General features: G+C 49.4%; 10 protein-coding genes across 10 annotated transcripts; 5 read left to right on the top strand and 5 right to left on the bottom strand.

Annotated features, from left to right (window-relative positions):
- Positions 1 to 2,704: 2,704 nt before the first annotated feature.
- On the bottom strand, positions 2,705 to 4,480 carry AtWU_08582 (SET domain-containing protein; the record flags this gene model as incomplete). Its single annotated transcript, XM_035503690.1, has 4 exons — positions 2,705 to 2,785; positions 2,895 to 3,483; positions 3,546 to 4,072; positions 4,184 to 4,480. The coding sequence occupies 4 exons, from the start codon at positions 4,478 to 4,480 to the stop codon at positions 2,705 to 2,707; spliced, it is 1,494 nt and encodes a 497-aa protein (XP_035359583.1).
- A 405-nt stretch (positions 4,481 to 4,885) lies between these two features.
- Positions 4,886 to 5,394, top strand: AtWU_08581 (uncharacterized protein; the record flags this gene model as incomplete). The annotated part of the gene is made up of 2 exons (XM_035503689.1): positions 4,886 to 5,290; positions 5,383 to 5,394. 2 exons carry the CDS (start codon positions 4,886 to 4,888, stop codon positions 5,392 to 5,394), a joined length of 417 nt encoding a protein of 138 aa, XP_035359582.1.
- A 141-nt stretch (positions 5,395 to 5,535) lies between these two features.
- AtWU_08580 (Ygr210 GTPase family protein) lies at positions 5,536 to 7,408 on the bottom strand (the record flags this gene model as incomplete). Its single annotated transcript, XM_035503688.1, has 11 exons — positions 5,536 to 5,562; positions 5,620 to 5,740; positions 5,798 to 5,977; positions 6,033 to 6,238; positions 6,296 to 6,507; positions 6,562 to 6,593; positions 6,642 to 6,735; positions 6,803 to 7,071; positions 7,178 to 7,187; positions 7,256 to 7,313; positions 7,373 to 7,408. 11 exons carry the CDS (start codon positions 7,406 to 7,408, stop codon positions 5,536 to 5,538), a joined length of 1,245 nt encoding a protein of 414 aa, XP_035359581.1.
- A 1,465-nt stretch (positions 7,409 to 8,873) lies between these two features.
- AtWU_08579 (uncharacterized protein) lies at positions 8,874 to 9,363 on the top strand (the record flags this gene model as incomplete). Its single annotated transcript, XM_035503687.1, has 2 exons — positions 8,874 to 8,987; positions 9,049 to 9,363. 2 exons carry the CDS (start codon positions 8,874 to 8,876, stop codon positions 9,361 to 9,363), a joined length of 429 nt encoding a protein of 142 aa, XP_035359580.1.
- A 1,261-nt stretch (positions 9,364 to 10,624) lies between these two features.
- Positions 10,625 to 11,489, top strand: AtWU_08578 (uncharacterized protein; the record flags this gene model as incomplete). Its single annotated transcript, XM_035503686.1, has 2 exons — positions 10,625 to 10,672; positions 10,737 to 11,489. The coding sequence occupies 2 exons, from the start codon at positions 10,625 to 10,627 to the stop codon at positions 11,487 to 11,489; spliced, it is 801 nt and encodes a 266-aa protein (XP_035359579.1).
- A 390-nt stretch (positions 11,490 to 11,879) lies between these two features.
- On the bottom strand, positions 11,880 to 13,381 carry AtWU_08577 (DUF409 domain protein; the record flags this gene model as incomplete). The annotated part of the gene is made up of 3 exons (XM_035503685.1): positions 11,880 to 12,345; positions 12,392 to 13,001; positions 13,060 to 13,381. 3 exons carry the CDS (start codon positions 13,379 to 13,381, stop codon positions 11,880 to 11,882), a joined length of 1,398 nt encoding a protein of 465 aa, XP_035359578.1.
- Positions 13,382 to 14,013: 632 nt separating this feature from the next.
- On the bottom strand, positions 14,014 to 14,913 carry AtWU_08576 (small nuclear ribonucleoprotein complex protein Nhp2; the record flags this gene model as incomplete). Its single annotated transcript, XM_035503684.1, has 2 exons — positions 14,014 to 14,396; positions 14,595 to 14,913. The coding sequence occupies 2 exons, from the start codon at positions 14,911 to 14,913 to the stop codon at positions 14,014 to 14,016; spliced, it is 702 nt and encodes a 233-aa protein (XP_035359577.1).
- Positions 14,914 to 15,417: 504 nt separating this feature from the next.
- Positions 15,418 to 17,701, top strand: AtWU_08575 (coiled-coil domain-containing protein MAD1; the record flags this gene model as incomplete). Its single annotated transcript, XM_035503683.1, has 3 exons — positions 15,418 to 15,502; positions 15,564 to 15,715; positions 15,779 to 17,701. The coding sequence occupies 3 exons, from the start codon at positions 15,418 to 15,420 to the stop codon at positions 17,699 to 17,701; spliced, it is 2,160 nt and encodes a 719-aa protein (XP_035359576.1).
- A 1,015-nt stretch (positions 17,702 to 18,716) lies between these two features.
- Positions 18,717 to 21,820, bottom strand: AtWU_08574 (uncharacterized protein; the record flags this gene model as incomplete). Its single annotated transcript, XM_035503682.1, has 8 exons — positions 18,717 to 19,874; positions 19,931 to 20,036; positions 20,092 to 20,171; positions 20,225 to 20,619; positions 20,706 to 21,340; positions 21,409 to 21,494; positions 21,573 to 21,665; positions 21,785 to 21,820. The coding sequence occupies 8 exons, from the start codon at positions 21,818 to 21,820 to the stop codon at positions 18,717 to 18,719; spliced, it is 2,589 nt and encodes an 862-aa protein (XP_035359575.1).
- A 480-nt stretch (positions 21,821 to 22,300) lies between these two features.
- Positions 22,301 to 23,704, top strand: AtWU_08573 (putative cell division protein kinase (Ctk1); the record flags this gene model as incomplete). The annotated part of the gene is made up of 4 exons (XM_035503681.1): positions 22,301 to 22,365; positions 22,449 to 23,382; positions 23,454 to 23,609; positions 23,672 to 23,704. 4 exons carry the CDS (start codon positions 22,301 to 22,303, stop codon positions 23,702 to 23,704), a joined length of 1,188 nt encoding a protein of 395 aa, XP_035359574.1.
- Positions 23,705 to 24,452: the final 748 nt, after the last annotated feature.

The following is a 24,452-nucleotide window of genomic DNA, read 5'->3' as shown; positions in this document are numbered from 1 at the left end:
CGGCCACTAATGTATGATTAATGGCACCGGTGCAATAAGGCCTCTTTCCACCGGAGATTCCTACCGTAGTACATTAATTCTCCTTACAGGGGTGTTCAGAAGGGCAAGTGATTGGCGAGCCATAAGACACACAACCAGTCAGATAGGATCCACGATGGGGTTCTCGTATCATCAAGGTTGAGTGTCCCGTCTATTGCCATATCTAATCATATCGTCACGGATGGCTGCCAAGGCCCATGGTTGCAATCTATTCCCCCTCGCAAGCACGGATTATCGGGGTGATTATGGAGAATGCACGAGGACTAGTATGTAGATGAACCAGACAAAACCGACACTAGCAGAACGCAAGTGCGGTCCGGCTCTTGAAGATCACAGCATTCCGAGCCAGCAAAGCTTTGCCGGTTTCCACCGGGCTCGCGGTCCGACAAATGTGGGAGAGTGGATGGGGACCCGATGGAGATCACTTTCAGTCTTTTGCCAACTGTCCAGACCATCAGACTCTAATATTACCACTTCTCTCTACCGTGGTTGGTCAACAACCAACCACCACCTCCCCGCGATTCGGAACCCAACTGGCACCCGGACGCTTGATTTACCAAATGACATTGAATGGTGGGCTATTCAGACAGGTTACGTATTCATCTACAAGCGATCTTCAGCTTTCTTTGAGTTTCTATCTTCTGAAAGAAAAGAAAAACAAAGTTGATTATAATACTGACGATTATGAAATTGTCTCATGCAACTGCAAGGCAGATCTGTTGCTCTCACCATTAATATTGACTCCAATTCCAGCCCAACCAGGGTGGGGAATCCGAGCGTTTGCCGAACCATTCCCGTTTGAGTCAGGGCCTCGTTCCCTGGGTCACTTTGGATATGAACTGCCTCATGCGGTGTCGCCACTGATTTCCCCCCCGGCGTTCGCGGCTGGAAGATTGCGGAGAGTAAGCGCTCCTGATCTTGGATTCTGGATTATTATCCTCGTATTCCCATTGATCGAATGGCACGATGCCTGAACGAGATCGAGTCTGCTTACTTTCTCAGTGGGGAAACACCAAGAGGATTCAATATCACTCATATAAAAGCTCCTCAGCTGCAATTTTCTTTGCTTCTTTCTATTTACTTTTTTTTCCCCTCGCCCTGCCCGACGGGGATATCCGACAGACTTATCAGCGACTAGTGGTTATCACATTCATTAATATAATATGTCCTGGGTACTCCGAGCGCTTTATTTTTTTTCATTTATGTTGACCGTGGCTCGGTGAAAGTTGGTCGTGCGCCGAGCGTTTGCCGAGAAAACGCAGAGGTGGAGGCGGAAATCCATGGACCATCAATGACTGCAGTCTGGAAGGGGGTTGTGATTCGCCCACTGCTATTGTACTAGTTTTGTAAAATCAGTGCGATGAACACCTGAGGCAAGACATTTTTGGTTTATTAACGAGTAGTCAGCACTGCTTCGGGCCAGTTGACCAGCCCGTGTGACATTCACATTGGTCAGTAGTTCGGCGCTCTGCAACTTCCGTGCATATCTCACTCGAATGAATTCTCCCAGGCCCAGAAGGCTGGCTGGCTGGCTGGCTGGACCACCTTCTCGTTAGCCAGGGTCTCCTGGGCCTCTAGCAGTCGATCATGGCGGACCGTAGCTGTAGCGTGCATGAATCTGGCCCCACGAGCTGAGATCCTGATATGTATCTTACTAGCATCTTCAACATTCCCCGATGTAACTAGGATGTACCTAGTACGTACCTGATGGCCTTCTTACATGGGTACTTTCACGGTAAGACCCAAAAGCACGCGAAAATTATCCGATCGATGCCTAGTAAGATACCACAGGGCTGCAGTAACGAATCCCTCAGGTGAACTTTACTGTAATATCTTACCAACACACCAACTCAATCTTCATAGTAAGTAGACACCACCTCAGCGACATCGGACCCTCAAAAACCTTAGTTAACTCCAAGTACTAACTTACCAATAATCACCAATCAGTATCTAAGCTGGAGCAACTCCCTTGGCAACCCCAAGTATGAATCACCGCAAACGTCATCACTACAGCACAATCCCATACTTACTATTTCAATAAAATAAATAGAATAAATAGTCTCGTGCCAATCCCTCCAGGCAGACTAGTTACAAAATGGCATTTGCCCAGAAATTGTAATTTAAAGTTTCACCAACCAGAACCAATTAATTCCTTTTCTTTTCTTCTCGTCACTTCTTCCAACCAATCCAACGCTCTCGTTTTTGGGAAGGATCGCTTTACCCCGCGGTGGGTAAGATACTAAGTACTTACTTACTCAGACTAACTCAAACTCAGATCTTCCGGGGGTGGTGGTGGTGGTGGTGGTGGCTTAGTTGCGAGGTGGAAATCTGGTCCCTCCACGTTTTTGTGGCCATGGTTTTAATTTACTGTGCTGTTACCGGTTGGGTATTATTGTGTGGGTTTGATACGAGAACTGAGTTAATTTATAACTAGTTGCTGCTGCTTAGTAGTGATGAAGGATCGGCATGCATGAGATTTGTGTTGGGTTTGATTAGGTGGTTGGTTGGTTGCAGATAGATAGGTTGGCACTGTGCTACTCGTTAACTAGTTATTGACTAACTAGGGTTGCTTGGCTAGAGTGTTTCATTGCTATAGTGGGTTTGAGATGGCTAATTAGCTAGACTAGAAGTGAACAAGTGGGTGTTTTAAGATCGTAGTTCACTTTCAAGAGAAATCCTCCTCGATGTCCCCTGATTGTTGGGTAAGGTAGGCGTTGACTGCGGGGCTTGACATGAGAGTTTCCCGCTGTTGTTTGGAGGATCGACAATTAGTATCTTTTGGCTATGTTTGATTTATTGTGTGGGGTTTACAATATGGGGTAAGAGGTAGCGAACGGGAATATCACACAACGTACCTGGTTAACGAGGTCCTCGATCGCCCGTTCCATAAGCTTGGATTCCAGCTCTCGTAACCTCAGGACTGTCTGAAACACAAATGGTTCGAAAATAGCACGCATGTCTTCGTTCTCGCGGATCTCGCTAATCATCATGTCGGTTTGGCGGAGGACGAAGAATTGGGTCTCCAGTCGCTCAAGGATGAGCACCACTGCACGAAGCTGGTAGATGTCCCATTGGGGATCTGCAGCTAGCAGATCCCTGAGACAGCTTGCGTCCCTCACTTCCTGCCCGTTCCAGGTAGCTTTAAGTTCCCTGCCGCCATCAGTGGTCTGAAGGACGTTGAAGTCCAGCCCGTCTTCCTCGTTCACGCATGCCCACCAGATGATGGGGCTGTCCCAGGTTGTTGTTGCGGCTGTTTCTGAGCCGCTAGAGGAAGTAGATATCTTGACTCCGGGTGTATCTTTGCAAAATGCTTTCTTTGCTATCTTTAACGGATCATCATCTGGGATGTCCAAGTCAAGGAAGATCTGCTTAGCGTCCGTGGTATGCTCGTCGAGGAATCCATATGAGAAAATCATTTCTGAAGCAGACTTCTCATCACCATACCTTAATATCGTCAGTTTAAGCAAGCTCAACTAACAAGTAGTCAATATAAAGACAACACTTACGAGATTGTGACCTCCTCATCAGCCCGCAAGCTCCGTCCATCCCGCAACTGCAACACAGCATTCCCATCGGCATCCTCGTCATACAACGCCTTGACCGTGCCCTCAGGAGCATGGTTTGCCATATCGATACACGGAACCATTGCATGACCATGCCGAGGCAGATCTACCATGCGTGACCGGTACAGCGCATCGACATATTTCCAATCGTTGAACGCCAGTCTCCCCGTATCCTCATCCCACCAATACTTTTCACACCAGTCCAAACCCTCTGTGCTCTGACGCAGGTGTTCGAATTCTTTCTCCAGCGAGGCAATCTTCGCATGCACAGCCAACCTCAACGAGGAGCCGCGCAAGAGCTCTAACTCCTCTTCACTGTAGAATGTAGGCAAAGGTATAGAAGACGGCATATACTTCATATATTCGGTCCAAGGGCTCGATAGTCCAATCTGGTGGCGCTCATGCGCATAGTCCGGGCTAGAGTGGGTGAGTTGCACGAGAAGGAAGATTAATATGGCGCCTCTGGCTGTCTGTACAGATCAGCATAGAATTAACACGAGCTCATCCGTCTCTACCCGAAGAAGCCATAAACACGGTATCTGTTTGGCCGAAATCGGAGTACAATGAGGAAATAGACCTACTCTTCCAAAGTCCCCGACAACTTCTAATACCTCACGGAGCTGTCTATCCGATTTGGAGTATTCTTCAACAAAATCAAATGACAGGACCAAGTCAGATGGTACTCGTAGAAGTACCTCCGACTCTACCGCGTCGCTCGCTGCATTTCCACTGGCTTTTACCTCGGTTGCAATAATTGCAGACCCCTTGTCGGTGCCATCATCTGCTTGCAATTTGCGGAAAGCGATACCATTGACGGAGACCCCGTTGAGCTTTATCCACGACGGAAGCGTCTCGATTGGATAGTATCCGTGCTTCATCTTGTCAAGTTTCAGTTACGGGGCGTTACTTTTGCAGTGGCAAATGCGTACGAACACTATAAAGCGAGCATGGTGCAGTCTGCGACGTACAGGTCAGGTGTTTGTTTGTCCTTATCGATAAGAAGGCGGGGAGCTATCCCCATGCCCTAAGCCCTATCCATGACCGTTGATCGCAACTGGGGTACATTGCGGCATGTAGACGTCATACAAAAGCTGTCGAGCCGGATTCTCCAGGCGAACTCGATCGGACCTAAGCTAGTATTAATTGAAACTGCGGGGACGTTCTGACTTAACCCGGACAGATAAGTTGTTATTATTGCTTTACGTGAAAGACATAGTGCTGCGTCAATAAGAACCACTTTTACCACAAGGTCTACCAGCTGCTTCAGTACTACAACCACCAATATGCCTGCCAACACCCGCATTCAGTCTTCAGCTTCAAAGCTCCATAATCTGCTTGTACCCCGGCCTCCAACACCGTGTCTGCTTCCACTGCGCTCTATCTGGCAGCCGGCTGCGATTCATACCCCGAGAAGCGTGCAAGCACGCCTAAACAGCGGCCTGGGCAAAGACTGGAAGGGTACTGGGGCGGAGGATAACGCAGTTAATCGAGCAGAGAAAAATGATACCACGGATCCAACAACAGATGCATCAGCTTCTGTTATGCAAGACAGAAAGGAGGGCGGGGGTAACGACGCAAAGCCTCAGGGAGCAACAGAAAAGGGAGGTAGTCAGCATGGAAAGAAGGCGAAGCAGGATCATCCGAAGGCACCTGAGCCAATTATTGGAATGAATGATGAGAGAGGCGGTGTAAGTGCTAATGCAAAACCCATGCAAGCTTATACATTCATAATAAATTTCGCGGAGTTCAGTTGAATGGCTAACTGATTTCGCTCTGATAGAAGGGTCATTAAGCCCAGGGCATATATTGGTAATTGGAAAAGCTCAGGAGCGATTTAAGTAGGACTGGAAGATGCTAGTCTTGGAGCTATATCATCTCAGTACTTGTGTTTCATTATCATGTTGACTGTACATAAAATCTTGAATAGCAGGATCTATCGACCAGGTTTGAACGACAGCACCTAAAATAGAAAGGTTAGCTTTGGCGCAAGCAGTTTGATCTGGGCAGGAAATCGTACATCGTGCTTTCCTACTTCCACTATTTCGTCCTCTGAGACACGGGTGCCACCGACTCCTTCAATGTAGGAAATGGGTACGTCACCCATCACCTTGCGAGCAACGTCGCCCACAGTGGTATTCCTGCTCGGCGTCAGAAGGTCCAATTGGAGCAATAGGTTTCATATCAAGGCCACTCACTTTCCAACAAGAACGCAATCGCGGAACACAGCCGTTCCGGCACCAGAAGAGAAGGTGGAGATGTTGCGAACGGGGAAGACAGGCACGAGCCCCAGCAGTTCTGCAGCACGTGAAAGGCATTGGACAACTCCTGTAGACCCGAAACGATAAAGTACCATGTCTTTCAAGTTCTCAACGCGCCTATGTGCATGTTAGCATGGCCCTACTAAAAAGGGCGTAGATAGTGATTTCGTACTGTGTGAGCTTCTCGTCCATCTCTTTGAGGCCGCCTCCATCAGGATCACCCATCTCGATAAGGTCCTCCCTTGTATCCAAGAACTCGCTTCCTTCGACGTACTTGATGTATCCCTGTTTTGCTAGCCTGCGAAGGAAAACCTCTGAAATGGCGGAGCAGAGTACGATTGTTTGAGGATCTTGCATCTTTGCGATTTTGCTAATATTCTAAGTCCACCTTGTCAGTAACGACGGCAACATGGTGACTTGAGATATATGACCAACCTTGTCTGCATCCGGATGATCAATTTTGTTCAAGGCGAAGACTGTCGGGAACTTCTCTGCGATGAAGGCTTCAACGACCTTCTCGACGGTCTCATCGGACCACTCCTCGAGAGGCTCTTTCAACCCCATCCGATCCAGGCATCGGGCAACAATCGCGTTTGTACCTCCGTAACCGGAAAACTGGGCTTGCAAGGTATCCACAGCCGTAGCCTCTGATGTTGATTAGCACAGAAAGATGTTTCTGGCTGATTTATGACCAAACTTACTGACTGCCATGTGTCTCCTCTTGATGGAACCCCTGCACAGTATTAGCCCTGATTATGTAGCTCCTGGCGCGCAAGCATACCATTTCTGCATGAGATTTCCCAGAACCCAGCGTACAATTTCGGACCTCAGCCATTCAATATCCTGTGAAGGATCGTATCCTCGTGTAGCTTTGCCTGTAATTGTAGAGTGCGACATCAGTGATGTTATTCTGATAATTTTCCAGATATTAATATTTCATACCTTCCGCATCGGTTGTTCCACTAACGTCCACAACGTGGATTAAAGCATCGGCATGGCGCAGATCATCCAAGAACTTGTTACCCAGACCGCGTCCTTGGTGTGCACCTGGTACAAGACCTGCGACATCCAGAAGTTCAATGGGAACAGAGCGCCGTCCCTCCACACATCCTCCATAGTTCGGCTTGCACTTATCGGAGACATTGAATCGTTGACAGGCGCATTCTATCTGAAGGTACCCAATGGCGCGCTGAGGATCGATCGTAGTGAAACTGTGTTTCGCCAGTCAGAACAGCTCTGATAAATGGTCCATTACGGCGTCCGAAGGGCGATATCGATATCGATGTAGGACGATAACGGCAATAGGATTGAACATACGGGAAATTTCCTGAATGTGAAACATGCCATAAGTTTGTGCTCCGACTCAATTCAAAGCGCAGAACTTAATTAGCTTACCGACTTTGGAAGAGGCATCTGTCAGACTATTTAATGTGGTCGATTTTCCGCTGGATGGCTACATGCCCCTCACTTCGATCAGCGGCGTCTCGTATGAGGGGTAAAAGAATCCCAGACCTTTCCGACCAGCCCAATTAACGGATCTCTAGGCATCTTACAACGCGCGCAGCAATTCTAAAGTATATGAGCAAGAAAAGAATGATTTTAAGAAAATAACATCGATCTGATCGCTTGAGTGTTGGGGAAATCATTTCTGCATCAGCGGGGAGACTATCAATTTCTGCCATCCTCCCTAGGAAGGCGGTCTGAGGGCCGCTGTTCCCGATCGAGACCCCGATTGTCCCTGAATCTGAACAAGATCTCTTCGATATAATTCCGTTCTCAAGCATTAACGTTGATAACATTGATATGCTTGACGCTGCTAACGGTGCTTGGAGCTGCCACAAAGTCCAGTGGTTTCATGCTACGTCCGTGGGGTGCAATAGCCTACGCGTTGTGACAAGCATCGCTTTCGGTCCGTCCTCAGATTGACAGTCGCCCTTGATAGTATTGTCTTCTCCAAAACAGTCGGAGATCAAGCCTAAGATCACATCCATATGGTTTTTGACGCTGATATGGAAAGTTTGTGACTCCGAGTAAGATGCTGAAGACTCACTATACTGGATCAGACTTAGCCCAATGTCCAAGCCCAACATCACATGTATCAACCACAGGTACGTATTCACGAGTATAGGCACGACTTGAGTCTCGGATGAGATGTGCTTGCATCATAATCGGGGAGCAGTGCTCCGTGTTGAATCCCGTGCTGTGTAGCGATTTCAAGCCTCATTTGCAGATTTGTGCATCAATAGCACTCGAGAATCGTTGGGCACCTAAGTGGTGCGTCATTCGTTAGACTAGGGAAGCTGTCTGCTTAGCATGTCTACTCATCTCAACAAGCATTAACCCCGCTTGGGGCTGCATGATGATGTCCCTGGATTGTTCTATCTTCAGTATCAGATCTGATATGGCATCACAGGCGTGCTGATCCCATGTACCTGGGGCTTGGCTTAGAGCGACTCCTGTCCCTTCACCGGTGCGACTTTAGAGATGAATATGTAATAAAAATGGGTCAAGAAGTTAAAGGAATGAGAAGGAATGATAGATTCCAGGTACACAGTATCAGCATTCTGCTATGCGGAGAACTGTCGTTGTTGTTGCCATCATCGATCAGACAACTCCAAGGCTTCAGGGGACGTTGTTTCACCGGCAACCTCTGATATTCCCTCATCCAATAGAACGATTTCCAGTCAAGACTTGTCTTATTCGTTCATAGTCTCCATAATTGAGTGGACACTGTAGCCCCAATGATGAATGGGTCAAGGATGCTGGGTTGGTTGCAAGGTGAACCAAGGTGTAGCCGGCTTGTATGACGTCGTCGCGGCCAACGTCACCGGCCACGCCCATCGGTTCTCGTCCACTGCAACAACATATTAAAGGTACATTGATCCCATCAGAATCACTTTAGCAATCAATCAACTCTCAATCCATCCTCACAATCAATCTATCGCATCTCAAACCACAAACTTCACCTCAACTACCACTTCATCAACCACACACACACAAAATCTCATCCAAAATGTCCGAACAGACTTTCCACACCACCATCCAGGACATCCGCAAGCCTGAGTCCCATGCCTCTCATGCTCATGATGGCAAGACTCCCAAGAACTCTAACGTCTCCGCCATGAAGGTAATTCCTCACTTGACCTATTATCTCTTTTGACTTGACGGATGCTAATAATATACTCCAGTCCATCATCGATGAGAACACCGACAAGCAGGCTCAGATCGATAAGGCCCAGTCCAACCTGCCATTGCCCGAGGATCCCCCTCGTGCTAGCGACTGGAACTCTATGGACCAGAGAACTGTCAACGTCGGTTCGGGTGGTCGCGAAGGACCCGTTTCGGGCGAGAACAACAGCGCTTTGAGAGAACCCGCAACTGCAAGCAGCAGTGTCCGGGTATCTGGAGAGGAATACCACAAGAACACGCAACCCATGAGTGGTGTTGGACGCCAGGGCAAGGATAACCTTGAAGGTCTGCCCCGGGATGCTCTTTACCGGTAAAATGGATGTTATGAGTTAATGTTGGGGAGGGCGTATTGACTACGGCCTATCTTTATGTGTACTATTATGACTTGAGCATTTAATGAACCAAAATGGATGTCCTATAGCCATTTCTATTTTACTGCTATTCTTCTCATGGTCGTATTGCACTTTGATTCTCTACAATGTAGATTGCTGTTCGAGATAGGTTGGTTCAACCTCCATTTGTATGCTATAAATATATTATCTACCCGCGCGGGAACTGAAAGAAGCATCGCTTGTTTCATGTGCTTGATTGACCAGCTACATTAGGCATTGATCTGTAATTGCTACTACGAATTAGAATAGAAGCTTCTTCATATTCTAGTCTACTTTGGTAGACTACTACTAGTCTGACATTTGAAGTAGGCTAAGCAATACTACACAGCCGGTCCAATCGGCTTGCGGACAGAAACCCTAGAACCTTTCAGTCAAACGGCACGGTCAAGACCGTAGCAGCTAGAGAACGAAAAGCATCCCATAATGCACTTCCAATAGCCATGCATTGAACACATATCCTTTGTAACAAGAAATGAGTAGTATAGAGAGAGCATTCCTCATGCACCCAACCACCATGACGTCATACCAGCCATACCACCAGAAGGCCAGCAAAGCATCCAAATCGCCAATATCTACGCAATAGAGAGAGAACAAAAACATCATAGCAACGAACCATAAGCAAGCACTCATACCTAATTAGTTCTACCGGAAATGGCAATCAGACATGTGGGTGGATCCGACCGAAGTTGTCTGGGCCCTCAAGGGCAACATCCGGCACAAAGGGGAAGGGGCGAGGGGGGGAGGGGCCGGGTTACCCTGCAGAAAACAACAGCCCAGTTCGCTGATCTGGAAGACCTGGAATTCCTGACAGTCTTGCTTGTCTCTCCCTTCTCTGTTGATGGTTTAGTTCATTGACAACGCCACAACTGGAGACCAGATACTGCTCGTTGACGTACCTGTTCGCTTGTTCTCTGTTGAATTCGGTGGAATCGTCGTAATGTCAGTATGACATCATGTGCTGGGATGAACTCAAGCAAGCGCTCAGACTCGGGGAAAGTTGACGCCATCCGTTTCATTTGGCTCGCTCGTCGTAGAGTATATAGATGGGTTGTTGGATGGAATGGGAGTTCAATTCATTCTATCTAACAATCAATCAATCAGCTAAACCAGTCCAGTAATCTAATCCTCTTAACACTACTCTTTTTATTTTTCTCCTATATCTCATACAGCAACCATTATAACCATGGATCTCCAAGGACAGCCCATCCCCCCTGGCCAGAGAAGCACCAAGGTATGTGATTTCCTTCAGCACTGCCCAAGTTACAATTGAGGCATAGATGCTGACTTCAACAAAGGTCACTTCCGACCCTGAGCGCAGAAACAACCCTATCCAAGAGCCCTCTGGCCCCATTACCAACGACTCTTTGGCCGCCGAGTCAGCCACCCAGGGCGGCGCTTTCTCTCAGAACCGCGGAGCTCAGCCCATGGGCGTTTCCGCAGGACAATCCACTGTCCGAAACACCGACACCAGTGCTGCCACTAAGCTCGACTCCAACGCCGACACCCAGGACAGGTACCCCGAGGGTCTAGGCGGACAGGGCAACTACCCTGGCGCTCACCTTCCCGAGTCCGGCTACGTCGGTGGTCCCACCTCTGCGCAGAAGGAACTCGGTATCGGCCAGGGCCAGTACCCTGCTTCTCAGAAGCTGTCTCAGCAGCAACAGTCCTCTGGAGGAGGAAGAAGCGGTGGTGCTAGCTACTCCCAGCAGCCGCAGCAGCAGCAGCAGCCCGCTCAGGCTAGTGGCAGCGGCTACAGCAGCCAGTACAATGCCGGAGCTGCGCCGTCTTACGTTCACGATGTGACTGGTAGCTTGAGTGACAGCAAGCCCAAGGGTGTCAACCTGAAGGAAGGAGATATTCCTGATGATGCACCGAACGCTAGCTGGACTACTGATATCGGTAGCGAGAATGACCCCGGTCGCTTGGCGCAGGGTGGCTTCCAGCGTAAGACTGCGGAGAGTGGTCCTGACGGTACCAATGCCGGCAGACAGAAGGGCATCGATAACCAGCACCCGTACCAGGCTTTGCAGTCGGACCAGAGGGCTTGATTCTTGGGCCATTGATGGATGATGTCATGAAAAGCAAAGCGCGTTTTATATTTTTGGATCTTCCCCGTGTGTAATGTTTTTTGGGGGTTTGGAAGGAATGGGCTTATTCTTTGGGAAGGACTGCGTCCTTCCTTTCTGTATTAGTGTATCTATCTAGATGATATGAACAATCAGAGACTGACCAGATCATTGGTCGTTTCTTCTGTGTCGTAATGTCAATGTAGCTCAACGTCTTGTCATCATGCACATGCTGCTGTAGTGGAGGTTGGGGCTATGGTAGTTTGTTCAGAAAGTAGTCGAGAGCCGACATTGATGTTATATAGTCGGCCTCCGACCACAGATTTCTATATACTTATATTAGTCATATACACCGTCGTCGCCTGTGCTGGTCTAGGCCGGAGGAAGAAACGCTGCAAAAAGCACGCCCTGCACAGCAGCGTATATCACCATGTACTGAACAATTATCTGCCAATAACTATTTCGGTCATTGGTCTTCTCCTCCAGCTGCCGCTTCGATGCAGTTGAAGGACCAATGTACCTGTTCATGATCAAAGTTGCTGTCCATATATACCACACTGGGTAACCAGAGGCCAATCGTGTGATGATCTGCACATGATTGCAGAAAAACACCATGACGGCAAGGGTAATCTGAGGAGCTGCCAGGCTACGCATTAGACGACCTGTCAGTTGGCCGGTCGGGGACCCTGGCTGCATTGTATTCGTGGGTGTTTCCCTCCGCCTAGAATCTACCCCGAGCGTCCAGATGGCAGAGTACACCAAGATGACCAACATTGGACTAGCCAGTGCAAACAATGGCACGTTGGAAAGAGTCCAATATCGAAGAAAGCCATTGTCCCTACATGCGTCAGCGAAAATTGACCAAGGCGAAATAAGGCACCTACCAGTAATGGTCTTGAACGAAGCTGTATATACTGGGTATAGTTCGATGACACCATTCTCTTGACGGGTCTTCGTGGATGGCACAGAAGTGCTGGTAGGCTATATACTGCGGCAACACAAACCCGAGCCCTGTGCAGATACCTCCGAGACCGACCGCAACCAGGCGACGAAACTTGGCATAGCTGAAGCCCTGTGTCAATGAATACAAGATTCGACATGCTTCTTCGAAAAGAACGATGCCATTGAGCAGACCATTTCCACGAACAGCGGTGGATAAGCCGTACAGGATACCCGCAAGCACTAGGAGGCTATCTTTGATGCTGGTGGAGACGCCGCGAGCACCAAAACTTTGAGCAAAGAGAAGAGTGCCCGTGAAGCTTAAGAGAGAATACGTGCTCTCCGTGCAGGGAGCAGATAGGAAAAGTCCAGCAGGCGAGATAATGTGCAGGCATGCTGCGATAAAAGCTAGCTTGCGTCCTTGCGCTCCAGGGAATAGAGTGCATGCCAAAAGATAGAGAACTACCACCGAGATGGCATGAGCTGCGTGGGAAATGGCAATACCAAGTGCACTATACTTGAATTCATAGGGGATAGCCCCAATGTTTGTAAAGCCTATCAAGAATCTTAGAACACAGAGAATTGGCTAATGGGGTGTATGAAAGACGCCTACCACTGGCCAATAGACTAATGAATTTGGAAAACGCATAACTGAATGCCCATTCTTGCTCCAAGAGATGGCCTCGTCTGGCCGCTTCAGTAAAGTAAATGGAATCCCATCTTGTCAACTTGGTAGATATCCGCCTCAAGGTGGATGGGATGATTCCTTCTGTTTCATTTGTGTTCTTGTGCCATGGAAATAAGGTCGTGGAGGTATCATACCCGGGACCGGGAGTCAAGATGGCCAGGAGAAGCAATGAGGCCTTCCAGAGGAAAAAGACGGAGAATAAAGACCGATAGGGATGACGGAAGGAGCTTCGTGTAAGCCACGACATGTTACACTAACTATCTGGCTTCACCCCAGCTCGTTTTCATTGCTGGTCATAGAAGGTTGAACTCCTTGAGGTGGTTGGTTGCATGGTCCATTGACTCCGTATTGCTTTTCCTCCCGAATTAAGGCACACGCTAAGCCGCCTTGGGCATTTCTTCCATGTCGAATGACCCATCAAGGCGACGATGTTTTCCCACGCAAAGATGAATAATTTCCAGTAGAAATGGTCTCAAACATTGTTAATCCTCTAAAATGCGGGCTCCTCTGCTTACCCTCTTTCCGTCAATTTTTTCTCTTTCCGCACCCCTAACAGTGGAGGCAAGAATGGTCCCCATTGGCGCTCTGTACGAACAGCTTACGAAGGCTCTGGTCAAGATTGGGATTTTTATTGTATACTTCCTGCCTTTTTTTCATACACCATGTGAGAACGCCGGATTTGCAACGGACACATCATAAAAGATCAACCCAATGAACACGTCCTAAAGGCCAGACCCCGAAGACATGCACTGCCTTGTCAGACAACAAAGTGAAACTGTACAGCCATAGCAGCAAAGTGACAAGACACATAAAGAAGCCGTATAATTAAGAAACAACAGAGCAAAGGAAAAGGTGGATTCAGAAGTCCAGCTGAAAACTTCACAGGTTCACCTTCTTGGCCTCCTTCTGGGCGAGCTTGGCCAATTCCTCGAACACCTCGGTGAAGTCCTCTCCATCATCCTCACCGTCCTTCTTCTTGCCCTTGGAAGCTGACTTGGGCACAACCATCACAACACTGGTGGGGCGTTTCGTGGCGGCGGAGTTGCCGAGCTCAGCTCGGGATGTGACGAAGACGTAGGGGATACCGTGGTCCTCACACAGGACAGGGATGTGCGAGATAACGTCCATGGGCGAAATATCGGCGGCGAGAATGACGACACCGTTGGGGACACCGATGCTGGCGTTGGCAGCGGGAATGGGCGACTTGCGGAGAGCCTTGACGACCTCCTTGACACCGCGCTTCAGGCACTTGTTGACGGCAGCTATTATAAGTCAATACGTTAGCGAATGTTTATTAAGTGATAGATGGATGCGCAGTCAATGCCGAACGCGGCAATCGTAAGCCCTCAGGGCCAGACGCTAGAAGTGATTCAAATCCACACGCCATCTCGTCGGGACCCAGAGTGAAGGCGGCAGGACTCCTGGGAGACATATGCAAAAAGATAAAAATCTATCCTTACCCTTCTTGACGCTCTTCAGGACCTTCTTGGCATTCTTGTCTTCGACCAGAGGGCTGGCAAAAGGAACAACGGCGCCAACGGGGCGGCTGTCAACGTCCATGCGCTCGGTCTCAGCGCCATTGACAGGAGCCTCAGTGGCAGCCTGGTCAAGGCCATCGAGAACCTTAGTGGTGAGCTCCTTCTCGACGGCGTCGGCGAGAGCGACCTTGTCCTTCTTCTCCTTCTTCTCCTTCTTGCTGGTCTTGGAGACGCCGTCCTTCTCCGCGCGCTTCTCCTTCTTCTCGCGCTTGTCCTTCTTCTCGGTCCTTTCCTTAGCCATTGTGAATATTAGACCCACCCAGGGAGTTGAACTGAATCCGGAAGAGGGGGAAAGAGACGAGGAGAATGGCGACGGGCGTGGGGAGGAATAGTCGTCGGTCTCGTCGAAACCCGCAAAAATTCGAAATCCATTTCAAAATTTCGGCGCTAGTCCTCTTTAAGAATCAAAGCTTGCGCGGGCGGTGAGCTGGCTGACTCAGCCACATGCCTATCCGGGATGTCATCGCTCTTCTTGTTGTTATCGAAAAACAATGAGGCACTTGCTGGCGCTGGGCCTGACGATTGCGCCCTTATGCTCAGTCTAAGGCTGGAATCTGCGGCGATTCAGAACATATATATGGGATTTTCCGTTTTGGATGAACTCATCCCGAGAACTCGTATCGCACGATAATTACTATTGCCAGATCAATTCATCGTAAGTCGTCAAGTGCCGCCAGTTTGGCTCAAGGAAGCTAATGCGCCTCAGATGAATTCAAGCATCAATTCACGTCCTTCGCGGGACACCATGCGCGCAGAATCTCCCTTGTCGCTTCCACCGGCACCCGACGCTTTGCAACAATCGGTCCGTTCAGTTTACCCCTCAAAGCCTGGTAGGTTAATGTTTCCTTGTATCTCAGGCTGCGCGTGCTTCAAGACTAATGGCCTCTCTAGACACGGAAAAGGAGGAGCTGCTAGTACAGGTGAATACCCTAAAGTATGAGCTAGAGAATTTCAAGCAAGAGAGGGATTTGATGGTGCTGCGCCATGAGAAGGAACTACGAGATTTGCAGCTCAAGGCAGATTCGGACTTTCGAAAAGCTCAGGTTCGTTTAGTTTTTCAGTCACTATCTCACGTCTATTTCACTGACCATGTTTCTGTCCTATAGGCCGCAGAGAGTAACAGCCACCGGGCCACCCACAAGAGCGAGACTCTAGCGAAAGAGTTGAAAGAAACCCAGGACAATGCCCTTAATGAGAAAGCCGGCCTTGAGCGAAAGGTCAGAAGTCTTCAAGATCAGAATCAATTACTTCAAGAGGAGGTGGAAGACTCAAAGGCACAATCGCTTGATCAGGAAAGACAGTACAAATATCAGATCAGCGAGCTCGAGACTATACGCTCGTCTTTACAAAAGACGATAGAGGAACTGCAGAATGACCTCCAAACTGTTCAGAGTGATATGCAGACTACACAAGAGAAGCTGCTTCAACGAGAAACAGAGGTCGCTGATTTGGAAACGGAAAATCTCCGGCTCAAATCTGAGGGAACAGATAGCGAAACGCTGTCAGTTCTTAAGCGCGAACTTTCCGAACAAGTCAGCCATATCAGAAATCTGGAAACCACAAACCGTGAGCAAAGCACTGAACTACGACACCTACGGAAATTACAGAAGAATGTTGAAGTTGTGGAGGAGCAAAAGAGATCATTGGAAAACCAGCTGCAGTTGATGAAGGATGTGGAGTCACAGCTGGGGACTGCTCAGATCCAGATCCAGATGTTGGAAGACGAGCGACGGTCTTGGACTAGTCTCTTGCAAGACAATGATCAGCCGGCCGAGTTCGATTCTCCAGAAGCGGTTGTGAAGGCTTTGCTACAAGAACGCATTGAAAAAGCCTCTCTTGTCGATAAGATAGGCAGTGTTGAGGCTCAGTTCCTAGAGAAGGACGAATCGATCAAGAACTTGGAGACAGAGCGGACCACCCTGCGACAGGAGATTGAAAAACTCCGGAGCAGTGCCGGTTCTGTTGCGGGTGGAGCTATGGTAGAAAGCCGTATGAAAGCAAGACTCGAACGGCAGCGGGCTCTCGCTGTGAAAGAAGTCGATTATTTGCGTGCCCAACTCAAGGCTTTTGACACGGAAGAGGTGACTATGAATCCGGAACAAAACCGATTCGATCAGCAAAAGTCCGAGCAAATCGCCAATCTTGAGAAGCTCGTTGATGAGTATAGGGCCGAGCTTGAAAAGGCCCATGAAGAGCTTGCTAAAAGCGAGCCTTCCCAGCAGGATGAGTCTCAACCGCGCGGAATCAAACGACCTCTCTCTCAGGCAGAGAGCGATGCAGAAAGCGAACGTCTTTCTGTCTTGACGCGCAAGTATAGAACCCTGCAGGAGTCCTTTTCGAAATCCGAACAAGCAGCGACACTCCTGCGCAAAGAGCTCGAGGCAAGCAAGTCCCAGATCAAATCCCTCAAGGCTCGATCGCGTACCAGAATCCTCGAACTGCGTGACAACCCTACTGCCGAGGCAGAAAACCTCAAACTCTCCACTGTCAGGACCTTGAAGGCCGAGAACCAGGATCTCCTTGCTCAATTACGTGGCGATCATTCGGGTGTAAAGGTCGTTCCAGTAAGCACTCTGGAAAGTATGAAATTGGAAGTCCAAGACATGGAGCGAGTAGTCGCGGACAAGGAAAAGCGTATGCGGCGACTGAAGGAAATCTGGACGGCGAAGTCGTCGGAATTCCGCGAAGCTGTTGCGTCCCTGCTGGGATACAAACTGGACTTCCTTCCTAACGGTCGTGTCCGAGTCACTTCGATGTTCCATCTATCAGCTGCTTACAGACATGGTGACCATGACGCTCCATCCGACTCCCGGGGCCCAGGAAGCATGGGCAACGGCGAAGAAAATTCAATTATCTTCGACGGAGAAAACGGTACGATGAAGATCTCGGGTGGTCCCAACAGCCTCTTTGCCATGGAGATCAAGCACCTTATCAAGTTCTGGGTCGAGGAGAGGAAAGATATCCCTTGTTTCCTAGCTGCTATGACGCTGGACTTTTTCGATAAGACTACTAGGGCTGCGCGCATGTAAGATATATGAATCTGCCTAAGGGGCATGTGGTTTAGTTTTATTTTGGCCATGCAAATTTCAATGTGATTCCCCGGCACACACGCATTATGGTGCCATGTTATAACATTTCTCTGTTCATGAAGACTTGTGTCACCAATTTAAGGGTTGGTAGCAACTAGTAGTCCTTATAGTGGTTCAAGAAGGGCTAATTACGCTCTAGCGTCATAGGTACCGATCTAGCTTCCGTGGCAGTCTAGTCCGTATCCATGGCAACGTCTTCTACATATCACTACTAACTACTATCATCACGCTCAACGGCTGAACCCTAGTAGTAATTGAAAGAAGACGCAGTAAGCGCAGTGGCTATTTCAAGGACGACGTACGGCTGTAGCACCTAATTGCAAGGACACATGATAACGATACACTAAGGGGCATAATTCAATGCGAGAAGCTGAAGGAGGACAAGCAAGCGTAGACCAGTATCCCGTCTCCTTACCGTAATCAGACACCAACAAAGAATGACTTGAGGGTATTCAGTATTCAATTAGGATTTCTTGATAGGTGTTAGGTGCGGCCTGGCGATCCTCCTTCCTGAGTAGTGCTCATGTGCAGAGCATGCACAACCCTGATTACCCATTACAGTGGAACTAATAATAACATGAACGAGCAGCTTATTTACAGACCATTAACCAAGCTCAGCATGAGCTGGGAAAAAGGCCAGATAACGAGATTACATGACCAGGAAGGAAAGGATATCGGAAAAAGACAAAGGAAAATACAGCAGAAACGGCAGGAAAGATAGACTTGCTTTGCACAGGAGGATTGAAGTGTAGGGACATAGGGCGACACAGTAACGAGTACTGATTATGTTGATATACCGTGACGGGGAGGCTTTTTGACATATTTATCATGAGGTGCGAAAGGGCGACAGGACACGGCACGTAGGCTCACATCGTAGCCGAGGCCCTTGCGTTGAACAGTGTCTTTTGTTCGTACACGGGTGGTGCGCAGGTAAACGCAAGATGCGGACCCAGCCTTAAGATGAGACATATTTACCCCCGAGCAGTTTTCGGGCAGTCGGGACATTCTTCCATTCAACAGATGGCTGCAGTTCAGTAGTTTGACTGCCGGCCTCTTCGTCTGCAAAGGGATCAGAGCCCTTCACCAGATTATTCGGGGAAGCGGTGCTGATTCCCAGACGGGATCCATCATCAAGCGTGTGAACCTCGAACTTGGCATCGACCTTGCCCTGTCGTGGCCAGCTGGCTGTCGTCGAGAACCGGACCAGCAACTTGGCATCAGAGCCAGCCTTGACTTCAAGTTCAGGAATCTTCCAGGTCACTGCAGACTGCTTGCGACGGAATGTTGCACCGGTGTTCGGGTACATGACTGCTGCTGTGGCATGAGCCACTTCGCGCCCCTCCACAGGAGACGTGTCCAGATTTACTGTCAAAACCAGATTCCTGAGGGTAATTGAACCTCCTGGCGCAGACGTGAACGAGGAGTTGAGAGAATAGTAGATGATCGCACTGGCTTGGTGCTCTTCGAGATTCCACACTGGTTTGAAAATGACAGGGCAATAGGCTGCGGCAACGGAGGGCTCCATGTGAATTTGGTACTTGAAAGCTACCGTCGGCGAGGACCGAGCAATGCTAGCCAGGTTCACCTCATATTCACCCCTCTTTTCATCAAATTGATCCTTGCCTTTGTCTTCCGTCACGAAGTGTGGGTTTGCAGCCACCTTCTCAAGAATCTGGAAATTGTCAAGGCGAACCCGTGTGCTACCTGGAGTCACATCCGGTGTAGCATTGTATGCCAACGCAAGTTCGCCAACGACAAACGATTTGGATACTGCACCCTCAGTGAACCATGCACTGACTGTGTCTATGATAGATGCGTTCAGACCTGGCTCGTGAAGGTCGGGGTGCAAGACAGGACCCGGAGCACTATGTAGAGTATGAGACGAGCGAATCGAGGTCGTGTCGGACATGGCATGGTCGTCTGTAGCCGTGCTAGGCGAGGCAACATGCCTGGCTTGCAAAGATGGAGAGGTTGGAGCGGACGTATCCAAGGTTGATGGTATGGCAGGGAGGTCATTTCCTGGTGCAGGTGTAGGAATAAAGACAGTGTTACGGACATCGCGACGGCCACGTAAGGTTCCAGCATTTCGTCGGACACCACTCTGCTGAGCTCGCTGCATGGTAATATTAGCAACATGCGGTAGCAAAACATTCTAAACATAAAACCCACCATTCTGAGCTGATTAGCCATATCATCCATCGCTTGCTTGGCTTGATCCTCGTCCTCGAAGATTGGCTGGTCTCGTATTGTCAAATTCATCCCGGGCTCCTCCAATCTGAGGAAGTTATTAGCCAAAACAATACATTCTCAAAGTGACAAAAACTGCTTACCCGGCCGCCTCTCTTTGGGCTCTGGTAATCTCGTCAATGGTCTCCGGACGCTCCGTGAAACCTTCTGAGTCGACTCGTGGCTGGTCGGTAGATTAGCTTCGGGAATCACTGACAAGTAATCTTTCCTACTTACCTCATTGCGTGACACGCCAGCAGCGGCAGTAATTTCTTCAGAAGGAGCTTCGTGAGATGTTGCTCCGTTGGCGGTAGCCGGTGCTGACTGGGGCATTGCAGTGGATGTCGCGCCAGCGAATCCCTCATGATCATGAGATTCATTCGAGATAGCTGGAGGCTCAGTATCCTGAGTAGTCATGGCAGTGCTGGGGCGCTCCATTCCTTCGGTTGGGGTCTCCGGAATCTGCAACTCGCGCGAATCACCCCTCTTAAAGGAGGCAAACGGACTGCGGTGTTTTTTATCGGAGAAGAAGGGCCCGGCGCTAGAAGGCTGAACAATGCTCCTCCGTCGGTTCATGACGGTTCCCAGCCGTTTAAGGCCACCCAGGGGTGTATTGTGCCGGGGCTCGGGTGCTACGAGAAGGGCGTCAGAACTCCACATCGAGCGAATGGCACCAAAATACGGGGCTAGAGCAGTCGAAGATGCAAGATATGCTCACCTGGAGGCGTCCTAACTGGACCCGAATGTTCCGATCGCTGACTAGCAGCATCATCCTGCAGGCGTGGTGGAGGCGACAGAGGTGCTACTGGGGGAGGCGAGGTAGTTTGCTGTCTCCTCGGAACGACGGGTCTTCCTCCATTAATTTTCGCAGCAAATGTCTTGATCTCATCTGCAGTCTCTACGTTCAGAAGAACGTTCAGACAGCTTTCAGCAGCCTGACGGCAGCGCTCAACCTGATCCGTCTCATGGGTCTCCAATTGAGTGAGAGCATCTCGCAGGTGATTGAGACGGCCCTCATCTGCTGCCTGAAGCTGTTCGAAGACAAATGGCGCTCTGGAATCCCACTGCTGGCTAATTTCTTCTGCGGCGGCGACAGCGCTAGCCAGCTTATCGGCACCCTTCGGGCCCTTCTCCCTGGCCTTTTCTACTTTCTTCTGGGATGCTTCGTAGTTCTTGGCCAGTCCCGCAAGGTCGCTCTGGATACCAGTCATGGAAGACAATTCCCGATTTTTGGTGCTATACTCTCGCAGCGGACGTTCTACGTCCTCCTCGATTTTGTGGGCGAAAGTTTCGTGCGAAGAGGCGATCGATTCGGTGGCAGTGATAATGCGTTGCCACGGTATCTGGAAGACACTGTTCATGAAACTACTGTTAGTACAAGAATTGCAAACCCAAAGAATAATTTGAAAAGCCGGTCGTACCCGAGCGCTGCGCCATTGTCCAACTGTGGCCGATGCGCAAGTTTCCGCAGCCCTTGGGCATACAGTTCTTCAATGCGACGACGTTCCTATGAATTGGAAGATAGGTGTAAGCCACAGGAAGCGTATTCTATATATATCTTCAAGTAGAAGAGCGAACAGCTTACCTGGAGCCAGTCCGCGATGTCCGCATTGACTTTGTTTATGATGCGAATGCGATCATTGAGTACACTTGTAGCTTGGCCGGGCTGCAAAGAGGCCTGCAATATTGACGAGCAAATACCAGGTTAGATGTGTCTGGACATGGTAGGAAGTGGAAGTTGGGAGGACAGGGAGAAAAAAAGATAGGTGGGGTTATCTGGGGTCGAGGGGATCGTACCAGCAACGCTGGATACTCCTGCCGTGAGAGTTCCATCACTACACATAGGTCACAACCTTAGCAGAACGAGGGTCGGGGGCGCATAATAAGGAGGAATGAGACTGGGAAGGGATGAGCATCGAATGGGGGAGGCGATTGGACGAAGCACCACGCGGAACCGGGGGAAGGTTCAACAAGCAACGGAGGACAGCTGGAGTCGGAGGGAAGAGGATGTGATGGCCGATGGCTGATGGCTGATGACGATGATGGGTTGCAACGCCGGAACAACTGGGGCGGAGGTGCCGAATCGGCCCATGCCGCTCTCGGTAAGGCGCCACGGGAGTGTCACATGTCCGTCTGCCCGCCTTTTTTTGAGTTATTATGATAATAATAATATAATAACGGGGTATCTTTAAATAGTTATCTACTATACTACTTACTAGTAGAACTAGTGGATAGATCGAATATATCATCTATCATCTGTTACCTCTCATTTCTCTCTCTCTCTCTCTCTATAACTATATATCTCTATCTATCATGGCCACTCCCGATTGGAAAAAGACCCTTGGCTTCACAGATCGATTGTCTGCCATTCAATCGCTGTAAGTCTACTATCACCGGTGATCTCTCCCTGCATTGCGCTCTCTTATGTGGATATGAAGGAGCTGCTTCTGATACCCTTCAGTACTACCGCTTACCAGCGAGCTTCTTCCTCTGCTGCGTTCGCTGAAGCTCAGTCTCAAGCGAAGCGCTTCGAGACCGAAGCTTACGATCAAGCTGCATCAAAGGAGGAATATGACAGGCTATGTCAAGAAGCCATTGACAAAGCAGAGTCTTCGGGATCGGTTGCTCCCATCATCAGCAGCCCAGATCAACCTCAGAACGACACCGACGAATACCACTGGGAAGGGGGCCAAACCATCGGCCCATACCAATCATGTCTTCATCACTTCGATGGCCTTCATTCCATGATCTACAAGTCCAAGAATACCGACGGTAGCTTAGTGGCAGTCAAGGTCACTATACCTCACATGTTAACCCCACCACATGATGCTAAACGTGAGGTTCAACTTCTTCGTGATGCGGCTAGTCCTCGCGTAGTGCCTTTGCTGGACACTTTCAGCCTAGACGAGGGGCGACTAATCCTCGTGTTTCCTTTCATGAGATATGATCTGGAGCAACTACTTCGGCGAGATGCGTTGACTGCGGCGCAGACCAAGTCTCATCTGCGGGATATGTTCAGCGCATTAGCACATATCCACAAGCTGGGAATTATACACCGAGATATCAAGCCTTCCAATATTCTGCTTGATTCTCCTGAAGGACCGGCATATCTCGCAGACTTTGGGATCACATGGAAAGAAGGAAGCAAGGGATCTGAGCCTGCGGATCAAAAAATCACAGATGTTGGAACTACCTGTTACCGCCCCCCTGAGATTCTATTCGGCTTCAAGGCATATGGGACTGCTCTTGATCTTTGGGCAGCCGGTTGTGTTGTTGCCGAAGCGGTGGCTGTTGGGCATACGCAATTATTCGACTCGGGACCGGTGGGAAGCGACCTCTCACTCATCCAGTCAATCTTCACGACCCTGGGGACACCGGATGAAAAGACATGGCCTGTATGCAATCGAATTACCCCTTTCCTGTTGAGATGATATCAGGATATCGTGCTGATCGAAGTCAATCATAGGAGACGCAGAGTCTACCCGACTGGGGGAAGGTAGAATTCTACAAGTACCCTGCTAAACAATGGGACGAAATCCTTAGAGGGGCTTCTACCAAAGCCCGTAGCCTTGTCAGCGAACTGGTGCGCTATGAGAGCGGTCAGCGGTTGTCCGCAGAAGAGGTATGTGAAGACGAAAAGACAAACCGACGGATTCGACGAACCATTCCTTACAACGAAAACAGGCCTTGAAACACCCTTATTTCTCGAGTTCCTAAATCTTCAATATCCTTCTTCGAACCCCTTATTGAAGAGACGGCCACTGCGGCGATCCTTCACATGACTACACCACAGCAAAAATGCGATCTACATGGCTTTACGGGCTTCTCTTGAGCGTTCGCAGGCTGCCCCATTGGTGTGCCCACTATAGAACTCGCTAGGCGTTTCAGCACCCCGACAGACCGAAGTGCTGCAGACATTGTAGCAAGGAGCTGCTAACGCCCGTCAGGCATTAGCCTCGGCAGTAAGGCGAGAGAGTCCGGAGATTTCTGAAGGCGGGAGTATTATTAGTGTGGGCTGATATTCAGACAGCTGGCTAGCGCGGATTATTAGGCCGGAACCGAACGGAGGAGCACCGGTTAAATTTTGGAATCATTCCAAACGAAGACTGACGGGGTACGATTGTTCTGCTGGCCCTAGGGGTATAATCAGATTACAGTGTAGACCTAAAAAAAGGAAGGAAGGAACATGGAAGAGGAAACAGAGTTGAGAGTTGAGACCAAGTATGAGTAGTGTATCGGAATTATGATCTGATCCCAGGTATTTGACGCATGCAAGGGCAGCATGCTTTGTTTAGGCTAGACTCGCGAGGCTGCACGAACGTGGTGCTGCACCACAGCTACTATCAAAGCCAATGCCGGTGCGATGTTCAACAGCGGAAGGCAATTCCATTTGTCGGCCATGCACAAGGGTCGGACACTCGGAGGGAACCTACCTACAAAGTAACGTACCACCCCACTATCGCAG

Source organism: Aspergillus tubingensis (genome assembly GCF_013340325.1).
Source record: "Aspergillus tubingensis WU-2223L DNA, scaffold_9, whole genome shotgun sequence".
Classification (NCBI taxonomy): domain Eukaryota; kingdom Fungi; phylum Ascomycota; class Eurotiomycetes; order Eurotiales; family Aspergillaceae; genus Aspergillus; species Aspergillus tubingensis.
Note: the sequence above shows the minus strand (reverse complement) of the source record. Positions and strands in the feature narration are given on the sequence as shown.